Genomic DNA, 24,020 nt, shown 5'->3' on the forward strand with positions numbered 1-24,020 from the left:
TATCCTGTTTTATGAACATTACAACACATTTTCCTTGCCTTGCCTTGTCAGTGTCCCATCACATTACAGAAATTATGTTCCAGGATCAACACAGATTATGTTTTTAGTAAAAAAATAAAATAGATAGATAGACAGACAGACAGACAACAGACAGACAGACCGACAGACCGACAGACAGACAGACAGACAGACAGACAGACAGACAGACAGACAGACAGACAGACAGACAGACAGACAGACAGATAGATAGAGAGATAGATAGATAGATAGATAGATAGATAGATAGATAGATAGATAGATAGATAGATAGATAGATAGATAGATAGATAGATAGATAGATAGATAGATAGATAGATAGATAGATAGATAGATAGATAGATAGATTCATATTAAATTGTTAATATCAGATGTTAATATTTAAATATAATTAATTAATGTGTTAATTGTTAGGTCCTGTCTTCCATGTGTTTTTGTTTTCATCATGTGACCATTCCCATGTGCTCATTTGTTCCAGATCCCGCCACTAGTTAATGTTCATCTGTTCCACCTGTGTTCATCCCCCGTGTTTCATCAGTGCCATTATGTTCCTGTGTTTTTTATACCCCTTCGTTTGGTTGAGTCATTGTCCGGAATTTTTGTTTAATGCTTGTTTTCACCCCATGTCCTTACTGTGTTCATCCATAGAAGTGATTAGTTCAGAAATCTACGTATTTGCTAATCCTGCGATCCTGTGCCTTCCTGTAGTGAAGTTTTTGACAGTTTTTGGGCAATTTTAATCCAGACTCCTTAGAAAAGTTTTCTTCAAAAACCGATTAAGGGTGTTTTGCAAAATGTGCTAGACTGTCAATTTTGTCCAGAATCATTCATTTATTTTTATTTACCTTTATTAATTTTCGTCCTGAATAATATTAATAATAATAATATTAATAATAATTATAATAAAACTCACTAATAATATCACAGCCTTTAAGAAACAGCTTATGTTAATTATAAGTAAGGAGCTCAGTGACAACATGACCACCAGTGCTGGTTAAAGTTACTTTTAAAAATAATACTACAGTCTCAGGCCTAAAGCTTTAAAATATTGTTAAAAAGCATACTTTAACATTACTTTCATCTTTAAACTAGTAACACAATAGTTACTTTTTAAGATTGTAACATAATACTTAATAAGTAACTTTACCCAGCACTGAACATGACCTAAATCCTATTAATGAATAACAAAACCAGAATCACCACAACACTTTAACCTGTAAACAGTATCATGTCACTGGTATTTATTAATCATAAATCTACATTCTGTAGAAATAATCTTTATGTTCAAGTAATACACAGCATTCATGTGGTGCTCTTGATTTCTGTTCTTCAGTTGATTTCTGCACTGTTAAATACTTCCAAAGAAATAAGAAGTGATCGACAGTTAAAAATGTATTTGTTTATGACAGGATCAGTTAATATCCAGTTATGCTGCACTGGTGTACATAATTAATGGCGTCTGTGTGATGTTTCAGCCTGTCATCGTTTCATTTAAAGCTCTGGAGATGAATCAAGCTCTGATTGCCCTGTTTCATCACTTCTAGGGCTTTGACTGTTGAAGCTCTGCCAAATATCTGATGTTTAAATTGCCTGCTTATTTTTGTAGAGTATTGTGCCAATGCACACTGTGCTCATTAACACAAAAAGTATTTTCTATGACAGATGCACCTACACTGGCTGTCTCTAATTATTAGCTGTTTTTTGCATACAGCACTGCCAACTGCGGTTCTCAGACTGCAAAGTGAAAGCCTTTGGAGGAGCTCCAGGCACATTTTTACAAGGGCTTTTCCAGAAGGAACCTGCAAAATCAGCCCAAAGTTTTTGAAGCAATCAAAGACTTCTGCGGTAAACACATCATACAGGAAAAACATCGGAGACACTTGAAATACAGATTGAAGTTCCTTGAGGACACAAAAAGCCCAATCAGGCCATGTCAGAGTCAAAAAACAGATAATATCTTGACATAAAAATTAGCAGAGTACAGTTAATGTTACAGTTTTTATTCATTGATTGATTGATTGCTTGATTGACTAGCTGTAAACTGTCTTATATAAACCGTTAACATTTTGTTTGTAAACTGCACAGTAGCTGTAATATGAATTGTATTTTACTGTAAGACAGTTATGCTATATGTTACAGTATTTTAGTTTTGTGGAAAGTATTCTCAGGGTGCCATTAAAACAATATTTTTACAATTTTTGTTTTTGTTTTTTACCCAAAGATTACATGAAACTAGGTCAATCAAAGAAAATACAGTAATTTACCATTTGGATTGTTTTACAGTAATAGATAAATGAAGAATAAATTACAAGATATATATATTTTTTTTTTACTGTCTTAAAATATAATACAGATGAGAATACTAAAAATGCTGTATGTCTAAGTGTAAATATATGCAATATTGATTGAAAATGCATGTACAGGAAGATAAATGGTAGTGTATTATTACAGTTTTTTTTTTTGCTGTAAGTTACTGTAGATTTACAGTCAACTGCTGGCACACTGCTCCCTGTAAGTTCTTTAGTAAATGGTCAACAGTGTATTTGTACACTCTTAAATGCTGTGTAATAGTGGTTCAACTATAATTTAATTTTAACCTTTGGTTTGTGCATAATTAACCTAAATTTTGTTTAAACCATATTTCAGAATGTAGACAGTATGGAATCTGTTATAACATTTAAATTGATCTATTATAACATTAGTTGTAATGTGAAAATCGCTGCTCATATACATTTAGAATACCTAGAATGCATTTCTTTTTATTATCAATGTTAGACATCGCTGTAGCTGCTTAATTTGTTTTAGATATCTTACCATTTAGCCAAAAATAACAATTTTGTCTAGAAAGAATACATTGAATGAATTAAACAATAAACATGTTTCAGTTTTCTGTTTCTGCTCTTTTGAACTTTTCTGATGTTTGTATCACTGTTTCCAGAAAAATATAAAGCAGCACAGCTGTTTTCAACATAAATAAATGTTTCTTTAGCTACAAAAAAATAATAAAAAAATCAAATCAAATTGTCCAGCAATTGGGTTTGTCTGTATTTTACCCAAATTTGCATAAAACAATCAACTGTGATTATGTGAGACTGAAGACTGGAAGACTGCAATTAAATATTTGTAAATAAATAAATATTAATAGCCCACATTTCAAATAGTAATAACATTTCACAAGTTTAGTGTTTTACTATTTTTTTGATCAAATAAATGCAGCCTTATTGTAGCTTGAGTTAAAGGGGTAGTTCACCATTATTTACTCAACCTTCACTCCAAGTTTCTTTCTTCTGCTGAACATAAAAGTGGATATACTACAGAATAATAGAAAAAGAAATGTTTCCATTTATAGCATTAAGTATGTTTTGTTGATGGGCAGCATGATGGCGCAGTGGGTAGCACAATCACCTAACAGCAAGAAGGTTGCTGGTTCAAACCCTGGCTGGGTCAGTTGGCATTTCTATGTGAAGTTTGCATGTTCTCCCTGTGTTGGTGTGCATGAGGTGCTCCGGTTTCCCCCATGTCCAAAGACTTGGTATAGGTGAATTGGGTAAGCTAAAGTGACCGTAGGGTATGTGTGTTAATGAGTGTGCATGGATGTTTCCCAGTTATGAGTTGCAGTTGAAAATTGGGGGTTCATTCCGCTGTGGTGATCCCTGATTAATAAAGGGATTAAAAGAAAATGAATGAATGTTTTGTTGATATAAGGATGTTAATGGGTGCTGCATTCCAACATTCTTCAGAATATCTTTTTTTTTGCTCAACAGAAAAAAATAAATTATAAAATTTACAACCCCGTAGTACGGAACCCCGGAAGGGACGTAGTGGAGGAGAAAAAAAATGGGTGGGTGAAAAAAAATAATGGGTGAAAGAAAAAAAATGGGTGGGATGAAAATATATATTTCTAAGTTTTTTGCGTTCTCTCGCAAAGTTTTGCGTTCCCTCGCAAAGATGTTTTGCGTTATCTCGCAAAGATGTTTTGCGTTCCCTCGCAAAGATGTTTTGCGTTCCCTCGCAAAGATGTTTTGCGTTATCTCGCAAAACTGTTTCTCCACAAACACTTCCTGTTCACTGCACTCACGTAAACCCTCCCGTTTTTGCCGAAATTCTCCCGTATTTTACCATTCTATCCCACTTTCTTTACATTACTGTGCGTATGCTACCTATGAACCAGTGAATGCATGCATAAGCGCTGACTGACAGACGCGCTTCGTACAATAAACTGATCCCAGATCAGCGTCTGTACACGCCATTTACAGAGGAGCGGGTGTATGTTTAAACAGACAAATACACTGAATAATATGAAACATCTCCGTCCTGCATGTTTTATTTTAAACAGCGTATTTTCTCTTAAATGAGCACAAACAGTTTCTAAAGTAATGGACTGCTTTCATTATAGATATGTGCATTCTTACAGAGACACCTCTGTTATCAAACTAAACAAAACATGAGATTCATTTGCTGCGCACTTGTTTGATAACAGAAGTGTTCCTTTAAATGGCGCGTACAGACTCTGATCTGGGATCAGTTTATTGTATGGAGCGCGTCTGTCAGTCAGCGCTTAAACATGCATTCACTGGTTCAGAGGTTGCAAAGTGAAAGGCGACAATCAGCGCACAGTAATGTAAAGAAAGTGGGATAGAATGGTAAAATATGGGAGAATTTCAGCAAAACGGGAGGGTTTACGTGAGTGCAGTGAACAGGAAGTGTTTGTGGAGAAACAGTTTTGCGAGAGAACGCAAACAATCTTTGCGAGAGAACGCAAAACATCTTTGCGAGATAACGCAAAACATCTTTGCGAGAGAACGCAAAAAACTTAGAAATATATATTTTCCTCCCACCCAATTTTTTTCTTTCACCCATAATTTTTTTTTCACCCACCCATTTTTTTTCTCCCCCACTACGTCCCTTCCGGGGTTCCGTACTAATGAGTGTGAGAAAATGGTGTGCACAGCAAATTTACCAGTGTACATTTTACACCACAGGTGTTGAATTTAACACTTTTCTCGTGTATATATAAGTCAAACCAGCAAAGTGCCCAAGTTTAACTTTCAAAAGTGTTGAATATTTATACCCCTGCATGGTAAAATATTTTACACTTATAGTGTAAAAATGCACATCACATTAAACATTTTTAACACCTGCAGGGCAAATTGTCCAGTGTACATTATTAAATTGCTCTTTTCTGGTGTATATACACAAGTGTATAAGTTACACTTCGAGATTTGAATAAGAGTTACACTTGAATTAGAGTTACACTTATAGTTACACTCAAAGGGTTGAATACACTTAAGCAGAGTAAATTATTTTACACCTAGAGTGTAAAAACTGGACACTAGATTAAATACTCTATCACCACTGCCAGGTCATATTAAGCATAAATTAAACTTTTCTCTAAACTGACAGGAGTAAAAGTTAACATTTTCACCACATAAAATTCATAAAGAGTTAATATTTGTTTATATTTGTTTTATTTTTTTACATAAAGTTATTTTTTATATACGTTTATATTTGAATGTTTAACGTCCTGAAATAATAATAATAATAACAATAATAATAATAATAATAATAATAATAATAATAATAATAATAATAATAATAATAATAATATAAAATGTAAACAAACTCTCTACTGTTACAGCCTTACTAAAATGAGTTTAAGCTCATTATTTAAACATTCGTGGAAAAAAAAGTTAAAAAACTGAATTTATTTTCTTTAAAATTCATAGAATAGACTAAGGTAAACATTAAATCACTACAAAGAATATGTATTTCATACCAAAAATTTTCAGTGTGGTTTTATAGACAAACGTTTGTCATATCTAGTGAATGCAATGGACATTAATATTTAATACAGGTGTCCATTTGTGCAATTAACACCTATGAAGAGTACGGAAAGGCAACACCAGAGATGCACACTGTTAAAATCACAATTTAACCCAGATCAGCGTTAAAAACAGTAAATGTACACTTGGATTTTAAAACACAGGAGCTTACACCAGAAATTCAACACTTTACAGTTTGCTGTGTGGAAATATTCATTTTTGGGTGAACTACCTTTTAAAGAGATTTCTTTTTGAAAAAAATATATATAATTATTCAAAAATGTCAACTGTTTGTGAGTGAAACTAACCCTTAATACACTGCAGCTGAAATGACAGTGATCATATATTTCATAAATTTTCCTTCAGCTTATAGTCTATTTATTCATCAGGGGTCGCCACAGTGGAATGAACAGCCAACTTATGCAGCATATTTTTTGTAATTCATTTCACCGTTACCACATGTCTTTGAACTGTGGGGGAAACTGGAGCACCCAGAGGAAACTCATAGTGATCATATATATATATATATATATATATATATATATATATATATATATATATATATATATATATATATATATATATATATATATATATATATATATATAATAAATAAATCACACAAACACACACTTTTGTAGGCCGTTTGCTTGGAGCAGTACCTCTGGGTGGGACGATGGCGCCATCTAACGGCCATCAGCAGACTATTAAGACGCGCATTTGCCTACAAACATGTCTGACATGTGACAACTATGAGACTCCTATTTAGTTTAATTAAGATTAAAACAATTAACGGAGGGAATGAGGACGTTTAATAATTAAACTTTATTCAACATTTAAATGGTCATTGTTTCTTTACATTTGTGACTGTCGTTTTTTAAAGTGCTAAATCTTTGTAGCAATATTTCATTTATAATATCTCCATACTATTCACGTTTTCTCTTTATTTTTGGCCAAATAGTCTAAATATAAAACACACCTTCATACATAAATACAGTAACACATGTAACGTTAAGAGAAGGCAACCAGTTATATATATATATATAAAAAGTTGTGTAACTTTCCAAACCGAGTGAATATATGCAATTATATTTTTACTCATAAAACAAAACAAATGAAGTGTTCATAATGGTTGGCTATGTTCTGTTTTGCTGGGAAAATGGTTTGGTGGATCTGAGCTTATTATCTGTGTTATTTGATTCCAGTGACGCTGATGTAAACAAAGGAAATCATATGAGCGCGTGAGTCACAATCAGGTGATAAACCACGCCCTTCAGCCATGACAACATGCTTTCCCCAATCAGATGCGTGAGGACACTTCGAGAATATTAGAGAATACAGAGTCACTCCAGGGAAATTTGGAGTAATAAGAGAGCATGTCAAAGTTGAACGTGATGTGTCACTCTCACCTGTATACTCATATCTAGTCTCCTTTTTTCTATCTCAAATCACATTGCAGTCATATGGCCAAAACATCCAAGGTCATACAAATCCTAATTAATTAAATAATAATGATGATGATGATGATGATGATAATAATAATAATAATAATAATAATCTTTCTTTTTGGAAGGTTTCATGAACCCGTGTTCTGTATCTTGTTATGCATAATGTAGTAAGAGCTTCTTTATGCTGTCTCACTGTTGGAGACTGCATGTTGTAGCCTTGTTTTAGAAAGGAGCTATATAAAAGAAACTTCTTCATCTTCTTAATGTTATTGATAATGATAATAATAATAATTATTATTATTATTGTTGTTGTTGTTATATCAATAAATGTGGATAAATCAAAGTTAATGTATGTGTAGATAAATAAAAATAAGGATATTAATATTTGTATATAATAATAATTATTACTACTAGTACTAGGCATATAATCATTATTACTCTAATATTGCTGCTGTTGCTGTTTTAATATAATATACATATCAATGAACAATAATGCATTTACAATTTAATTAATATTTGTTATAACATTGTTACTAAACTACTAATACTAGATTGTCATCATGTACATTAAACATTTGTAATCTCTATATACAGACATACACACATACATATGTGTGTGTGTGTGTGTGTGTGTGTGTGTGTGTGTGTATGTATGTATGTATGTATATATATATATATATATATATATATATACATATATATATATATATATATATATATATGTGTGTGTGTGTGTGTGTGTATATGTATATATATATATATATATATATATATATATATATATATATATATATATATATATATATATATATATATATATATATATAATGAGGTTGTGGTGAGTAAAATGGTTATATATGGTAAGAAAAATCTGAAAAAAAAACGGATGCATTAAGCATTGGCAAATTGTTGTTTCCTTATTATAAACAACGTAAGTTTGGTAGTGTAATGTTTCCTAGAGGTTTAAGCTTAAAATTTGATCAGTATACATTTGACAAACATTTCCTAAGGAAATGGCGACTGCTACTTCATTCATGATGACGCAGCACTTTGTTTAGCACCTGTAGCAGAAACACAACACCTCTTACCAACCACATCAAACTTGCAGGGCTTAGTAGAGCTTGTATTATGAGAAACTGGATTTCAAACAAAGCAACCAAGTTTATCTTGTACTAAAACAAAAATATTACCACACATTTGTATATGTAGGCATTTAAAAAAATGGATGTGGGTAATGTTTAACAGTGAGACTGTTACAGTATAGCAGAAGAACTTTTGTTTGATATTCACTTCTTAAAACAACTAAAATTAAGCCAAATAAATCTACAATTTGTATAAAGTATTACATGACATCCAGAACATGTATGTTTATAGCCCTTGAATATAACACTGCGTTTTTTGGCATTAATCCACTCCTATGATTTCAGCGGGAATTTCCCCTATCATATTGCCATGTCATTCCTCGGATCACCGAAAATCGTCCATTCTGTTTTCAAATGTGACTCACATGATCACAGACAACATGAACTCCGTCCTGCAATGACGCTGGACGTGGACATCTTTCTGCGAAGACACGCCCCCAAACTTGCGCTCCTCTCAACGATTGGCCGGCTCCTCGGCTGCATTAGCATTTGACGTACAAGGCTTATATACAGCACTGTCGGCTGAAGTAGGAAACGCATTTTCACGCAGCCAACGCAGAGTCCCGTGCTCGAGAAACGCATTTTCTACTGCGCAACACTTCCAGAGGTTCAGGGAGAGAAGCTATTTTCCGCTACGATGTCGATGACAGTGAAAGCTTACCTTATCGGTAAGGAGGACTGCAACAAGGAGATCCGTCGCTTCGCCGTGGATCAAGATGTCTCAACAAGTTTCGAGTATTTGCAGCGAAAAGTGCTCGATGTTTTTGTCGGTCTCAGGACTGCGCCCTTCCAAATGTACTATAAAGGTGAGTCAAATTTGAATTCTGAAATGTTTTTTTTTAATAACACTGATTTATTGCACAAGCAAGTGTGTGTTTGTGTCGTCTTTCAATGTTTTACTTGAAATGGCGGTTTATATTTATCTACGTTACTTGAAGTTTTAATAAAATTTCACGAAGCGATATTAGAAATAAAAAACTTGAGGAAAACGCACATAAATGTACATATTGAGAAACATAGTTTGCAGATTTTTATGTCTTTCTATGTTCAGTATTACTGAGCCATTAAAATGGATACTGCATTGTGAAACATCTTTGTTTATTGTTACATCCAAGTACAAAGTTTGATGGGGAACGTTTGTACTAGGCCGTAATAAACAAGCCATGAGCATAATATTTGAAATCCACTGTGCTTACTGAAAAGAAAACAGCAAAAACTTTTGTTATTGTTGTGTGTGGTAATCAACTTTTAATCAGACAAAACATGATGACAATCATAATAACCAGCAGAAATGCCATTCTGTTTTCCTGAACTTTGTCTCTAGATGAAGATGGTGATATGATTGCCTTTTCCTCTGACGATGAGCTAATGATGGGTTTGGCTCTTGTGAAGGATGACACTTTCCGTCTCTTCATCAAGCGTAAGTAACATACACAAACTATAACTACCATTTTAGGAAGGGGTTTCGATTATTTAAGAATATTATGTTATACCTGTAAATATAATTTCCTGCACATATTAAATGATCATTAGACTTAAAGGGATGGTTTAATCAACAATGAAAATGTACTCGCCCACTGAAGTAGTTATAGAATTTCTACATTTTGAAAAAAAAAAAATATATAAGTGCTGTCTGGAATTTCTCAGCCTCTTTTATGTTGAGAATAGTTTCTATAAAAGTGAAATTGCTGAACATACACACAGGAGCCTAATAAAAAATGCTAATTTTAGAGGAAGCTGAAAACCAGTAACCATTGATTTCCATAGTAGGAAAAACCATTTTTTTCTTTAGCTGAAGGGGGAAAAAAGTCAAGGAAGGGTGAATTTTTTTTGGGATGAACCATGTCTTGAATTTGCTTTTGGAATGTATCTGTTGCAACTTTTTATTACTCGCCGCAAACAAACTTTAGTTTGAGTTTAGCATGTTAGATGGTAATTTTAATATCTATGTTTGTTAAAAATAAATATCAAAAAACAAAACGACTGTGTTAAAGGTAGCAGTTAGGCTAGCAATACCTCATAAGGGTCAAAGACGTGGTTTTCATTTCTTTTTCCAGATCTATGAAGTCACTAAAATACTTTAGAAGTTCGCATAGACCGTGGCTTCAGTGTGTGTTTGTCAGGGCTGCATGATGTTAGGGGGAAAATAATCGAATCTAAAATAATCCTGTATAGTATTTATTCTATAAATAAAATACTGTTAACCTTTAATATTTTATTCAACCTAAATTCTGTAAATATGCCTATATTGTTTACAGAGTAACAGGCCTTAAAATCCCATGCAAATTATAAACTTTCACTCGTGATTGTCACGGTTTACAATTAATTCACACATTGTATTTGTTTTGTGATGCCTTTGCTACCGCCTTACTTTAAATCCTGCAGTTTGACTATCGTGAATGTACACACAGTGAAGTGTCAATAATGTGTGGGTGGTGCAACTCTTTGGGACTTTAAGTGTAAATGTAAGCCTAAATAGAATCTACAAATCCATTTTGTTGTCACAAGGAAACCATAAACGGGAATATCAGAGCGAACCTAACAAACAATCATATTTGGCTGCATCCAAAATCACATACTCTCTGTAGGTGGTGCTTTTAATAACTAGCTTCAGGCGTGTTCTATATAGTATGAATGCAATCTGCACCGACTGCATTCACATTATATTTGTGAAGTGACGTAAAGTTACAAAAGACATCTACCAGTTGTGTTGCTCCGCTGCCATTCTCAAAACATTTCCATGATCTCATGGGAAGGTAAATTTTTCCATCTGATGCATTCTTTGGAATATTACTAGATACAGCGAATTCTGGCATGCTACTTTTTGAATGCATCCAAGTTAGTAGGCTTTGAAAACATTGTTGTTGCGTTATGAAGACTAGATTAACTCAGAGCAGTTGGAGTAATTGTATTTGTAATATCAAAGTGTATTCTTCATCCTTAACTTCCATGTGTAAGCGTTCTCTTATTCTCAAGCTGCTGAGACAAACTTACTTAGGAATAGAGAGAAGTCATGAGCTAAGAGCAAAAGGCGTAGTCAACCTTGTTGCTCTGGATGACGTCAGCATCTTTAATAACTATGCAAACAGTGATTGGTTGATGGGGAGTCTATCAGAGATTGATTCAATAAAACTTTGTAGAGAACAATATTTCGTTGCCCTATTCAAATAGGGGGGGGGGGGGTAAATATTTTTGAAAACCTTTTTCTTTCCATAAGGGAATACTAGTGAGGATCTTTTGTGAAGATTTTGATTGGTTCTTGGATTCACTCTTGTTATTTGAGTACTAGAATACTATAAAACTAAAACACCTGCCACTTACATGTGCACAGTTTATAAGGTTGGAAAGATTACATGATTGGAAAGAGCGTCTAATGATGACATTAGATTTAAAGAGTGTGAATACTTTTTCATCTTGGATTCATCATTACGTACTTTGACCATACAAGCCTTTGAATATCTCAGATCTTTTGCAAATAGACATCTTCAATTAATAGCAATTATGTTATTTCCTTCTTTTTCAGAACGAAAAGAGCACAAACGTGATTCTTCTCCTCATGGAATTCCTGGGTTTCCGTTCACTACACCTCACTTTAGCCCTCCTGGTCCCTGTCATATGGGTCCATCTCCAATGGGGCCTCCAGGACCACCTCATATGGGGGGTCCTCCTCACCACCCTCACCCAATGGTGCACCCAGGTGTGACCTGTGACGGGTGTGATGGGCCGGTGGCTGGAACCCGTTACAAGTGCACCGTTTGCCCCGATTATGACTTGTGCCCCACCTGCCAGAGCAAAGGCCTGCACAAGGAGCATGCCCTCCTGCCCATCTTTCATCCTATGGCCAACGTGTTTGAGGTGAATAGCACTATTTTACTACATACAATACACTGCAAATGATCTGAATATTTTGGTTTGATTAATCTTTTGTGTGCAGTGGCTCCCTCGTGGGAAATTTTGGCGTAAGATGAGACACTGCATGTGGGCAAATGCTCAAGCTCAGGCTCAAAACCAGCCTCAGCCAGGTCCATCTGGAGCGCAGCAAAACCAGGATGCTCCTGAAAACCCAAATGAGAATGGTAAGCCAATCATTTAAAAGGGTCTATAGCAGAAGTCAACTCAGCTCCTGGAGGCTGAAGTCCCTCCAGAGATTAGTTCCAACCCTGAAACTGAGTAGGTTGTGTGTTTTTTTATAGAAAGAAGAGTGTTTCTACAGGTGGTTTGTCAATCCCACTCACCTGTGTAAAGCACACTTCAAATGTAAAGTTTTTTTGTAATGTGTCTTATGCAAGTGTCGGTTAAAGTGTCAAAATGATGGAGTGTGATTTCTACAGGTAGTTTTGTCAAGCCCACTTACCTGTGTGAAGCAGGTTTGTTTAATTAGGGTTAAAGTTAAACTTTGTAGAGCTGTGGCCCTCAAAAAACTGAGTTTTACACCCCTGGTCTATTGTAACAGGAGGAACTGGAACAGAATTGGGGCATGTCCAAAATTTTCCTGACTTTATTCTTTTTTTTTAATTATTATTTTATAGGTGCTACTGCCTCTTCTCAGGCTAACGTGGAGTACCTAAAGAACATCGGAGAAGAAGTGGCAGCCATGTTAAGCCCCCTTGGTAAGTCGCCTGCTTTGGTCTTTCCCAAATATTTGGTTCCAACACAATCTGATACTTCTTTGATTGGCATGTTAGGCAAAACCTCTGAAATAAAAGTGATTTTTCCTTTGTAGGCATAGATGTGGACATCGATGTTGAGCATGAGGGAAAGCGGACCAAAGTAACCCCAACTCCTCCTGCCTCCAGTGGACCATCCAGTGCTCGGAGTGACAGTGGTTCTGTGGGGCTTCTTTCTAGAGGCTCTGGTCCAGGAAGTCAGGCCACTGAAGAGAGCGTCAGTGAGGGAACAAAGGTAACAGATACCCTCTTAGCTGTAAAAGGCCTGATCGTCTCAAGTTTTCAACCTAGAAGGAGGCCACATATCATGTTAACGTTTATTCATTCTCTGTTTCAAAATGGCAGAAAGACCAATGTAGTGATGAGGAATGGACTCATCTTAGTGCTAAAGAGGTGGATCCTTCGACAGGAGAGCTGCAGTCTCTTAGACTAGAGCAGGACGGGGCAGATCTTCCAGCTCCACTAAATACTGCTTCTGGCACAAGCACCAGAGACGGTCCCACTGGTCTGCGCGAGGCAGCTCTCTACCCACACCTTCCTCAAGGTAAAGTGTATAATTATTTATGCCCAGTGATGTTCTCTATTCTAGGCTATCACTTTATATCAGTTGAAGCAATTCTAACTTTACTGCGCTCTCCTGCAGATGCAGACCCTAGGCTGGTGGAGTCTCTGTCTCAGATGCTCTCCATGGGTTTCACCGATGAGGGTGGATGGCTAACCAGACTGCTCCACACCAAGAATTACGACATCGGTGGTGCTCTGGACACCATCCAGTACTCCAAAACACCAGGACAACAGAAGTAGAGGTGGAGCACAGGAATACAGAAGACCTGGGCCATACTTAATATTTGAAGCTTCTGGCCTATTTTCTAACTTAGTCTTTCTATACTTTTAAAATGATAAATTTCCACAAATATTAACAATATCAATTACTCAGGTGACTAGTACATAGTTAAGTTCATCATTGGGCTTATATATGCAAAATGTTTGTCTTTAGCTTAACACTTGACATTATAAAGAACATTATTTTCATGTATGCATAATATTACGTAAAGGTTGTTAAGTAGAGATCTATATTTGTGCAACTTCACTTTATGGATTTTCTGTTTGCATAATCAATAAGCAGTTTCTAGATCAAGCATAAACCTGGAGGGTTTGTTAGTTTGAATAAACAGATGGAATCGGATTAATGTCGCTGTTGGTCTTCTAAAATTCCTGTCTTTTCTATCTACAATAAAACACTTCTCTAAAACATTCCTTGTGTTTTGGTGTTTTGGTATTTTGAAATGTACAGGACTAGTTATGAATACAAATGTAGATCAATGCTAATAGTTTAACAATTTATTATTATTTTAAGGAAAATATTACTTTTTTAACATTTTTAACCATCCTTGAAAGCAAACTTACCTAAAATGTGTCATCAAAGTCTTCATCTGTACAAAACAGTGGGTTTAAAGATAAGCTGGAATATGGTGCCTTGACCAGTACGGGTTTACAGACAGCATTTTCAAAGCCTACAGACTTTGTGAAGCTGGTGGTTGGACAGGATACATTTCCACCAACATCCTTCTGTCTGTTTAGAATGCCACTGTCCTTTTCATCTGCTGGACATCGGCGCTCTTCAAAATCCACACCAGTATCTGCTTTTGTGAAATAATGGATCTCAGTTTTCTTACCATTTTGAGATTCATAATCGTACACATCCTTGTCCTGAGTGGGGACGATGGTGAGAAATTTACTCCATTTGGAATCCTTGTTCTCAATTGTAGATTCACCAAATGTCTGATGAGAAGAAACAGAGGGGCTTTCGCTCTGGATGGGAAGGTGTTTGTTTACATCAGCAGTTGGAGGCCTATAGGAAGATTTAATCTGCTGTTTATTTCCAATAGAGTTTTCCATGGTGTTTGTGGAACTGGAGCAAGCTGTAGGGTAATGATCAACAGTCTGTCGGGATGATGGGAGTTTTGTTCTAGCACTTGGTACCACATCATCTGGTCTGTGGCAGTTTGAATATTTGGAAACACTCCCTTTATTCCATGATGAACTGGACCTCTTCTCAAGTTGTAGCGGCTACAGAAGATACAAAAGTGAAATGACTTTTCTATATATTTAATCTAATAATCTTTTTATTCCAGCATTACTGTCAGGTTTGTGCAGCGAGTCTGGACATTTTTCATAATCTCAGCATACAAATCTGTCATTAATATGGATATCTGTGACTTACCAGATGGGCCTGTTTCCTAAACTGGGAATAACCAGATCTTGATTCCTCGTAGTTATCACAATTCCCACCAAAAGGCTCTAAACTGGACATTTTCTTCCTTTTCCTGTTTAAAAAAATAACAACCTTTAACATTGATATTTGCTCAGATGGTTTTCAGTAATGATGCAAGGCAGTATGGATATTGTACTGCTGCCTTTAGAACTAACCTTGTTCCTTGGATTCTGAATTGGGGTCTTTCTGTATAAACATTCTCATCTTCGTCCTCTTCTTCTTCATTTGGACCCTCAGTAGTTTGATCGGTGTATTTGCTCCAGCGGCTGACATGAGCCTCACCTTGCTACATCAAGAATAGGATTATTTATTGTTACACACTGCAGTGTAAAAAGTGATATGACAAATGTTTTAACTTAAAAGTTAATCAGGTTTAAACACTTTTTGTAATAAAAAGTTTGACTTAATATGTTTAGTGAGTTTGATTGATTTTAAGGCAGCAAGATGTTTTTGCAGTGTGCGTACACTTAATGTACACTGTCTTCATTTTACTTCAACATGGTATAACAGTTCAATTGAGCAGTCAAAAAGGTCTGACTCAGCATTTACCTCTGATTTAGGATCCAGAACTTCATAAACATCTTCATTCTCATTCTCTTCATCCCTTAAAATAAAATTGTCAATGGGTCAGTGACATGACATTAACTTGTTCACCTATTCATTTGTTCAGAAATGTATTATATTAAAAATGCCAATTATTCACACAAAGACCTAAATATACATCTAGAAGATTGTTTTGAAATTCTGTATTTTAAAAAATATATACAGTTTTGTAGTTTTTACATACTATATACTAGGGAGTTATATAAAAGTAAGCAAATGTTTATAATATAATACTAATAAACATTATTTGACATTGAAACTACAGCTTTCATTTTTTTTAAATGAGAAATTACTCAGATTAAAGAGATAGTTTAATCATAAACTAAAGTTCTGTCATCCTCCACTTGTTCCAAATCTATAAGAGTTTATTTTTTTCTGTTTGACACAAACGATATTTCGTAGACTGTTGGAAACCTTTAGCCATTTCCTACTATGAAAGTCAATGGCTACTTTTTTAACATTCTCCAAAATATCTCTGCAGTCAATATCTACCTGTTTTCAACATTCTCCAAGATATCTCCTATCTCATTAAGGTTTGCTCACCCCTGTGCTAGCAACTGTTGAGTGTTAAGCTGGTGCTGCTCCCCACGCAGAGCATTGAGCTTCTGAACATGGCGTCTGCAGTCAGCGGCAGCACCACGGCCAAACTCCTGCAAAGAATAAATAAAACAAACAAATGAAAAGAAAAAAAAAAAGCACATCAAACTAACACTAAAATAATTGCCAAGACAAGTGGCAGGTTCAGTTTAGCTTGTTTTCAGCTTTACCTTTATCAGCGACTGCTTTTCACCACACACTTTACAAGTCCATTTTTTAGCCTTTTTCACCTGGAGGAAAAAAAGTTTGTGGTTTAGAATGATAGTACTGGATAAAAAATTCAAAAAATGAATTGATTCAGATTCAGAAGCTCTTCGTTATTAATACTCACTCTTATATCATCCAATCTCCTAAGGCTTTCGTTAATCTTCAAACCACAACTTAAGATATTTTAGATGAAGTCAGAGAACTCACTCATCCTCCATTTCAAGCAATTGTTGGGTGATAGAGCTCTTGGATTTTATCTAAATTATCTTAAAACGAACAAAGACCTCAGGAGATTGGAAACTAACAGGAGGGTTAGTTATTAATAACAACATTTTAATTTTGAGTGAACTAACTCTTTAAGTAAAACCACAAAGTGAATTATACAGAACACCATTAAAATATAAAAGTCAACAATAACAAATTATTAAAAAATAGAATTGTTGTATTAATCCTTTTAAATATGTCTATAATGTTCTTTTTTAATAATTTTAATAACAATTGTTTCTACTTCAATTTGTTGTTGAATTATTCACATAACTTCAAACAATAAAACAAGTTTTTATTTCAAATTTATTCAGACATACAGGTTAAAAACTAGCAGTTAAAAAAAAGTGTATGGCAAATGAAATTGTAGCAATATGTAACGTTTATATATATATATATTATAAACACTCATTTTTTATACTAAAATTGACAAAACACTGTTAGTTACGCATTGTTTTTATGGTATTGGGGTTAAAGAATCTATATTAAGGAAAATTATAATTGATGCAAATTATTATTTGTATGAAGCGTTTATCTACGCTTTTATCTAAACTTGTTTTATATTTACACATTTGGATTTTCACTTTTAACCTATTTTGTATAATTTCAATAAGTATCATTTGCAAATACTAAACAGTGAAATCATATTAGCAGCCAATGACTTTCAAACGTGTAACTTAACATTGTTCATTTAGGCAAATAGTGTTTACAAGTCATATTTAATTCTAGACCGAAATACTAAAATTACCATGGTAAACAATATAAAAACTTTATAGGGAGAGTGTCACAATTTGTCACTGAACGAATGTGTGAATTTAAACGCAACTTTAACTCAACTAACGTTATCTCTGTATAACATGAGCAAACCAAAGAAAAATATTTTAAATCTGAATGAAGAGTAGGTACAGTAGAACAAGTCACCTGCTGCACTTGAAAGGTCTGACAGGAAAAACATCTCAGAACATTAAACTCTTGAACCATGCTGAAGAGTCGTTTAAATTCACAAAAATAGAAATAAATCGACTACGATAGAAACAGCGAAAAACTTAATTGTGTTTCCCGCCGCTCACCGTCATGGCGTCTTCTTCTTCTACGTATTACCTCACGCAAGACTTCTCGTCTGAGGTATATCGACCTCTAGAGGAAGAATCGACTCAACGAAAACAAGACTGCAATGCATTTTAATCAAGTATTTAGAATAAAACCCCAATCATATAAAACATAACTACCTAATGAAATTAAATAATTAACTTTTTTATTCTTATTAACATTTTTTGTTTCATTAATGCAGGGTTTGTACAGATTTCATAAAGCCAAATTTAAGACTTTTTAAGACCATTAGGCCTATGAACGAAATTTCAGACTTACATAAGGCTAAACGCTAAAGATTTTTTCCAATGGCATACATTAAAAACAAATGTTATTGTAAGGGGGATGATTAATCCACATTGGTCAAGAGTTAATAAATAAACTTTTGTTTGAACCTTTATCGAAATGTTAGTGATTGATTGAATGGATGTCTGATTGGCTAGCTTTACATGAATATAGGAAAATTTGGACCTGTTTAAAATTATTTAAGACCTACAACACAGTTCTTTCATGTTCTTTTCAGCTTAGTCCCTTAATTTATCTGGAGTCGCCAGATATGAAGCAGAATGAACCGCCAACTTATCCAGCATATTTTTACGCAGCAGATGCCCTTCCAGCTGCGACCCATCACTGGGAAACATCTATACACACTCATTCACAACAGACAATTTTAGCTTACCCAGTTCACCTATAGCGGATGTCTTTGGACTTGTGGGGGAAACCGGAGCACCTTAAGGAAACCCTTGCCAACACAAGAACATGCAAACTCCACACAGAAATGCCAACTGACCCAGCCAAGGCTTAAACCAGCGGCCTTCTTGCTGTGAGGTGATTGTGCAACCCACTGCGCCACCATGACACCCTCCCAACAACACAACATTTCAGGTCGGTGCCAATAGTTGTTAAGTGCACCGATATATAGCACCAAGGTGCTCACGGCGACCCGAGTTTGATTCCCGGCTCGAGGTCTTATCCTTCCCCATTCTCTGCTCCCAATGCTTTCCTGTCTGTTCTTTGCTGTCCTATCACATTAAAGTAAAAAAACCCTAAACAATAATTGTTATGAATTAGATTAAAAACATTTTATAAAACCTCCCCACAATATTTCAGCAAATTTAAGACATTTCGAGCCTTTTTATTGCCCCGCCGATACCCTGTAAAAGTTTATACTTAAACATTTTAAACTTTATTAAACTGGTATAATTACTCTGCATAATTTCTGAATGACAAAAACTTTTTACTTAATAATCATAATTTAGTTATTACTTTAATTAGTTATTTTAATTAAAATGAAATAATCATAATTCAAAATAATATTTTATTTAATATTATATAATCTTATTTCAACAACTTATTAATTCATCATCTTTGAGCATGTCTGACAAATTGCCACTTTTTAGTAAAGGAAATTTCTAACATATATACACAAACACGCACGCACGCACACACTGTTTTTTTGTTTTTTTTAAGTGTGGAAAACAAGAACATAACTACTTTTTTTTCAGTGGTTAAGCAGATTAAGCCTTAATGCACAGCAAGTGTTTTATAGCCAATGATGAACTACCGGTGAAAGCAGACTATTTTATTATTATTATTTTTTATTATTATGTGACTATTTTCAATTTTATACGATTTCTTTTACAGCATTGATGTTGTAATGTAATCAAATATAATCAGTTAAATAGACGCAAGCATCCATTTGGTTGTTAAAGCCTAAAAAGAGACGAAAGACAGAAATTCCGTTGAAAATACTGGGGTAAAATTAACTTCCATATTTTAAAGACATGGCACAGAAAAATACAAAATTTAATGCAGAGCTTCTTGTTTAGTCTGATAAACACTTTATATTGTGTCTCAGCCAGGCAGTGAAGATCGCCGTTTTATTTAAAGAAATCAGACCTTAAACACCTTGGCAATTCTTCGGAAGTCCTGGGGGGCTGGCTGACTGAAAATAAAAGCATGTGTACATATACCCCATTACAAAAATTTATTACAACCAACCACATTTATATCACTCTCACATCCCTTGTAATTTTTTCCAATTATATAAAGGCTAAATGCAGTCTTAAGATATAATCTCTTTGCGACTTACTGTCAAAAATACCTCAAACACAAACAAACGTGGCCTTTTCTGTATTGAGAGACTTTGGTCTTTATTGATCAGCGAGCATCACTGTAAGGCTTGACACGCAGGACTTTGTGAATCAGCTCCAAAATGAAAACAAAATATTATTGCAATAAAAAAAGCAACAAAACAATCACAAACATAATCATTCCCTTTGAATAATGCTATAAATCAAGACATTTTGAACATGCTAGTGATTAACAAGCTGAAAAAGTTTAAACCGGATTTTAAGTTGGGAGTCATGTGTGTAACTAAACATCGCGTTTTACAAATACTTTTACTATCGCATAAGTGCTGAATTATTTTTAGAATTGTAAAATACTGCTTGAACTTGCAGCCCAAACTATAATTATATAGTTGATGTCATAATGGATCAGTGGTTATACAGTAAACACATCTGATTATGGAGAGTTAAAAGAACTTTATTTTTTTTGGGCTCAAGACCTTAACCAAATCATTCAACTTAATTAATAAAATCATTCAACTAAAAGACTCTATGTGGCACGTATCAAGTACTTAAACATTTTAAAGATATGTATGTGAATTCATAACAAAGCTTTTCACATTCAAATTTTCAGGTACAGTTTTTTTGTATAGTGGTGGTCAAAATAAAGTATAAAAAATGAAAGATCCTTGAATGATACATTTTAAAATGCGATTTGTGCCCCCAGCAAAATAACTCCATAACTCTTCTTTTTTTTCCATTCTAAGACCATTGGTTCATACTGAAGGTCACTTTGTAGAGAAAGCACCGAATGAGAAGTCAAACGGAGTGAGCTTGTACCCTGTTCCACTGTAAAATTTATTCTGAAACTCCACCCTGCAAAACAGAGAGAGAAAAGAGAGGCATTTCAGATTCAGAATCCTAATCATCACTCAAAACAGTTATTTTTGCTGCTTTTTCAAGCTGCTTATATAAAATAAGTTGAATCAACACAATTCTTGAGTTTGTTTTGGAACGTGTTTGTTTATTTTTAATTCGAATTAAATTGCAAAAACAATTAAGTTAATATAATCTATTTGTGTAGAAACAACATGAAGGAACTGTGTGGATCCCAGCATTTTTTTTACAACAATGAGTTCACGTAAATACATGTAAATAATCAGGCTTAAATACATTAAAAGTCTCCTGAAGTGAAGGGGTGGGATATAGAATAGCCCCTCCCCATTTTGAAAAACAGCCAATAGCATTACTTAATTATTATCACAGCTCTGCCTAGTGATTTTGCCCAAGCGCATATAGCAATAAGGTCTTGAAGGGAGTATAACATATCAGATACTGGAGAGGATTTGATATACTATTTTGAGGATTCTACCCCTGGCAATATGTATGAAATCACCATTCTTGGAAGATGTTCATTCAAATGTTTAACTGGGTAGAAAAAACAAACAAAACACATACATGCCACAAAACTATTTTCATTCAACAATCCAACCCTCTGGCTGTTTGAAACTGTCAAATAATAATAATAATAATAATAATAATAATAATAAAGAAAAATAAAAGAAAGAAAGAACACTGTAGTCAATTACAACTGTTTTTACAAATCAAACAGAAGAAAAAAAATAGGGAATTACACAAATCTGAGGAAAATAATAGGGAATCAGCAAATAACAACACCACTAGTACTTTGCTGCACCACCTCTGGCTTTTAAAAACAGCTTGAATTATCTTAGGCATGGATTAAAAGAATTCAATACTTTCTGCAAGGGGTTGTATGATAGATTCATCCTAAATCACCTGCTTATCTGGACAGATTGGACACCCAAGTCAATAAATAATCAGTATTGGAATTTATCATCATCATTCTATTGTGACTTTAGGGCTAAAAGTGCACTGCTGTTGTAGCTAAAAGCACACAATTTACAATTTATTTATTTATTTTTTTAAAGTAGATTTTTATTATATGTTGCGTCTGCTAGGGCATATTAAAAATGTGTAAACCAAATACACGATAAATGTGTGTAGGTCATTAAAAATTTAGGTCTAAGTAATTTTTCAGTGCATATGTGATAATATCTTACACAAAATCTTTACCACTAATGTGCATCAAGATTGCAGTGATAATTTAGCTGTCTGCAATACGACACAAAAACCATTTAAGTACCAGCCATTTAGAAGCGCAGAATAGTGCACTGCACTCCAAACCAAATGGACAGCGGTTTAACGTAATTGATACATATTAAACATTATTAAAAGTACATGCTGAGAGACTGAAATGTGTTGGTTTGCACTGAGTCACATTCATTTTAAAACTATATGTTTGCTAGTAATTTCCAATAAAATGGCATTTAAATTTACATTAGTAGCATTTAACACTGAACAAAGCACATAATTGTACATAAGGTGATCATTGCTATAAAAGTTTATGCTATTGTTGTTCATTGCAGAAAGAGAAACCATTTCTAAAATGGAAATTTTGCATGTTGATGTCATGGTGAAGACAAAAACTCCCTTTAACATGGAAAAGATACCATTGTGTTGCAGCGTCGCATTGTTATAGTTAGGACTGAGGTGGATTTTGTGCTCTTTGGAGTGTGAAGTTAATCTATATATTCAGGTTATATGTGTATAATCTGCTTGTAGACTTGCATACCATTAAAACAATTGGACATGGGAAATGGCTTGAGGAAACAACTAGGGGTCATAAAAGAAGGGATGAAAAGAGAGTGGTAAAAGAGCCTGAGGTGTCTCAGGAAACAGATGTCAGAGGTGGAATTTGGGGTTAGGGGAGGGATCTTGTGTAATGTATGGAGAACAAAGGAAAATAATTGTTGTCAAAGTGTATTTAAACAGGCCAGGAGATTAGGGAGGCAGAATTTTTCAGACAGAGATGCTACTGGGGGTCTCCTGAAAGTTCTCCTTTGTTGTCGACAATAAAGTATATTCTTCTGATATTCATAACCTCCAGACTGAGTTTGATTTAGTAAGAGAAAAACCAAGAAAACCACCACATTTGGCGTCCCTCTGGGTGGGCTGGAAAGGAGCAAGACTGGTGTTGCTGTGCATGCTGGACTGGAGAGAAAACACAAATATGTGGCCACAATAAAAAACGGTAAGCGATTTTATGCTTATTAGTTTGTGTTTTTTCTGCCAGGACCTGCTTGTACAGGTAAATACACTTGAACTGTTTCTCCAGCTTTAAAGAATTAAAAGTAAATGTAAAAAAGATATTAAAGAAAAAAAGGGGTTTTGAATAACAGAAGAAAAATAATTTGCATGCAAATGATCTGTGTTTTCCTAAGAGGGCCTTGATGGATAGGATAAACATTAACTAGTAACTGTTACTCAGATTTGGAAAATTATTAATGATATAAGATATGCATAGAGCATTTATAAGTTTTAAGAGAGGGTTCTTAATGTGTGGTGACAGTTAAGAGATTAAAGCAGAGTAAGGTATGCAAATGATCTGTGTTTTCCTAAGTGGGCCTTGATGGATAGGATAAACAATCACTAGTAACTGTTACCCAGATTTGGGAAATTAATAATGATGTAAGAAATGCATAGAGCATTTATAAGTTTTAAGTGAGAGTCCTTAATGTGTGGTAACAGTTAAGAGATTAAAGCAGATTAAAATAGAGAGATGCGCGCTAAGACCTACGATACCGCTTTGTTAAATGAGATAAACAAAGGGCTGCATGGGTAGGCGAAAGCCTGTGGTTACCGCTCTAAGGTTAGAGGGCTGCTCGGACAGGTCACTCAAGAGGAGTGTAGTGAAGAGTATTTATTTAATTGAAGTGTTTG

At 34.5% G+C, this 24,020-nt stretch overlaps 3 protein-coding genes across 13 annotated transcripts in view; 1 reads left to right on the forward strand and 2 right to left on the reverse strand.

The window, feature by feature from the left end:
• The first annotated feature begins 8,955 nt into the window (after window positions 1-8,955).
• On the forward strand, window positions 8,956-14,369 carry sqstm1 (sequestosome 1). Its single transcript, NM_001312913.1, has 8 exons — window positions 8,956-9,254; window positions 9,773-9,868; window positions 11,972-12,303; window positions 12,383-12,524; window positions 12,978-13,058; window positions 13,172-13,350; window positions 13,461-13,659; window positions 13,759-14,369. Exons 1-8 carry the CDS (start codon window positions 9,086-9,088, stop codon window positions 13,917-13,919), a joined length of 1,359 nt encoding a protein of 452 aa, NP_001299842.1. The 5' UTR covers window positions 8,956-9,085; the 3' UTR covers window positions 13,920-14,369.
• On the reverse strand, window positions 9,530-18,165 carry mrnip (MRN complex interacting protein). 7 transcript variants are annotated; one of them, XM_073921580.1, is made up of 9 exons: window positions 17,983-18,165; window positions 16,761-16,820; window positions 16,537-16,643; window positions 15,940-15,994; window positions 15,546-15,676; window positions 15,340-15,442; window positions 14,792-15,185; window positions 14,523-14,716; window positions 9,530-12,503 (listed from the first exon to the last, which is right to left on the reverse strand). In XM_073921580.1, the coding sequence occupies exons 1-8, from the start codon at window positions 18,040-18,042 to the stop codon at window positions 14,523-14,525; spliced, it is 1,104 nt and encodes a 367-aa protein (XP_073777681.1). In that variant the 5' UTR covers window positions 18,043-18,165; the 3' UTR covers window positions 9,530-12,503. The 7 variants fall into 7 exon arrangements, with proteins under 7 accessions (XP_073777681.1, XP_073777677.1, XP_073777678.1 ...); XM_073921579.1 differs by having other exon boundaries at window positions 10,399-12,503; window positions 14,523-14,719; XM_073921578.1 differs by having other exon boundaries at window positions 12,236-13,402; window positions 14,523-14,719.
• A 2,112-nt stretch (window positions 18,166-20,277) lies between these two features.
• The window catches only part of tcirg1b (T cell immune regulator 1, ATPase H+ transporting V0 subunit a3b), a 33,238-nt gene continuing 29,495 nt past the window's right edge, over window positions 20,278-24,020 (reverse strand). For 4 of the 5 annotated variants that reach the window (XM_073921318.1, XM_073921317.1, XM_068213184.1 and 1 more), the window contains exon 20: window positions 20,278-21,095. In XM_073921318.1, coding sequence (XP_073777419.1) covers window positions 21,008-21,095 — 88 coding nt within the window. In that variant the 3' untranslated portion in view covers window positions 20,278-21,007. 5 annotated transcript variants of the gene reach the window in all.

Source organism: Danio rerio, chromosome 14, assembly GCF_049306965.1.
Source record: "Danio rerio strain Tuebingen ecotype United States chromosome 14, GRCz12tu, whole genome shotgun sequence".
Taxonomy (NCBI): Eukaryota; Metazoa; Chordata; class Actinopteri; order Cypriniformes; family Danionidae; genus Danio; species Danio rerio.

Bases quoted from the DNA above. Each gene is read 5' to 3' on its own strand.
- sqstm1 (NM_001312913.1), top strand. From the start codon at position 9,086: ATGTCGATGACAGTGAAAGCTTACCTTATCGGTAAGGAGGACTGCAAC. The intron at 13,351-13,460 runs GTAACAGATACC...TCAAAATGGCAG, and splicing joins GCGTCAGTGAGGGAACAAAG to AAAGACCAATGTAGTGATGA. The intron at 13,660-13,758 runs GTAAAGTGTATA...GCTCTCCTGCAG, and splicing joins CTACCCACACCTTCCTCAAG to ATGCAGACCCTAGGCTGGTG.
- mrnip (XM_073921576.1), bottom strand. From the start codon at position 18,042: ATGGTTCAAGAGTTTAATGTTCTGAGATGTTTTTCCTGTCAGACCTTT. The intron at 16,644-16,760 runs GTAAAGCTGAAA...TATTCTTTGCAG, and splicing joins AAAAGCAGTCGCTGATAAAG to GAGTTTGGCCGTGGTGCTGC. The intron at 15,186-15,339 runs GTAAGTCACAGA...TATCTTCTGTAG, and splicing joins TTAGGAAACAGGCCCATCTG to CCGCTACAACTTGAGAAGAG.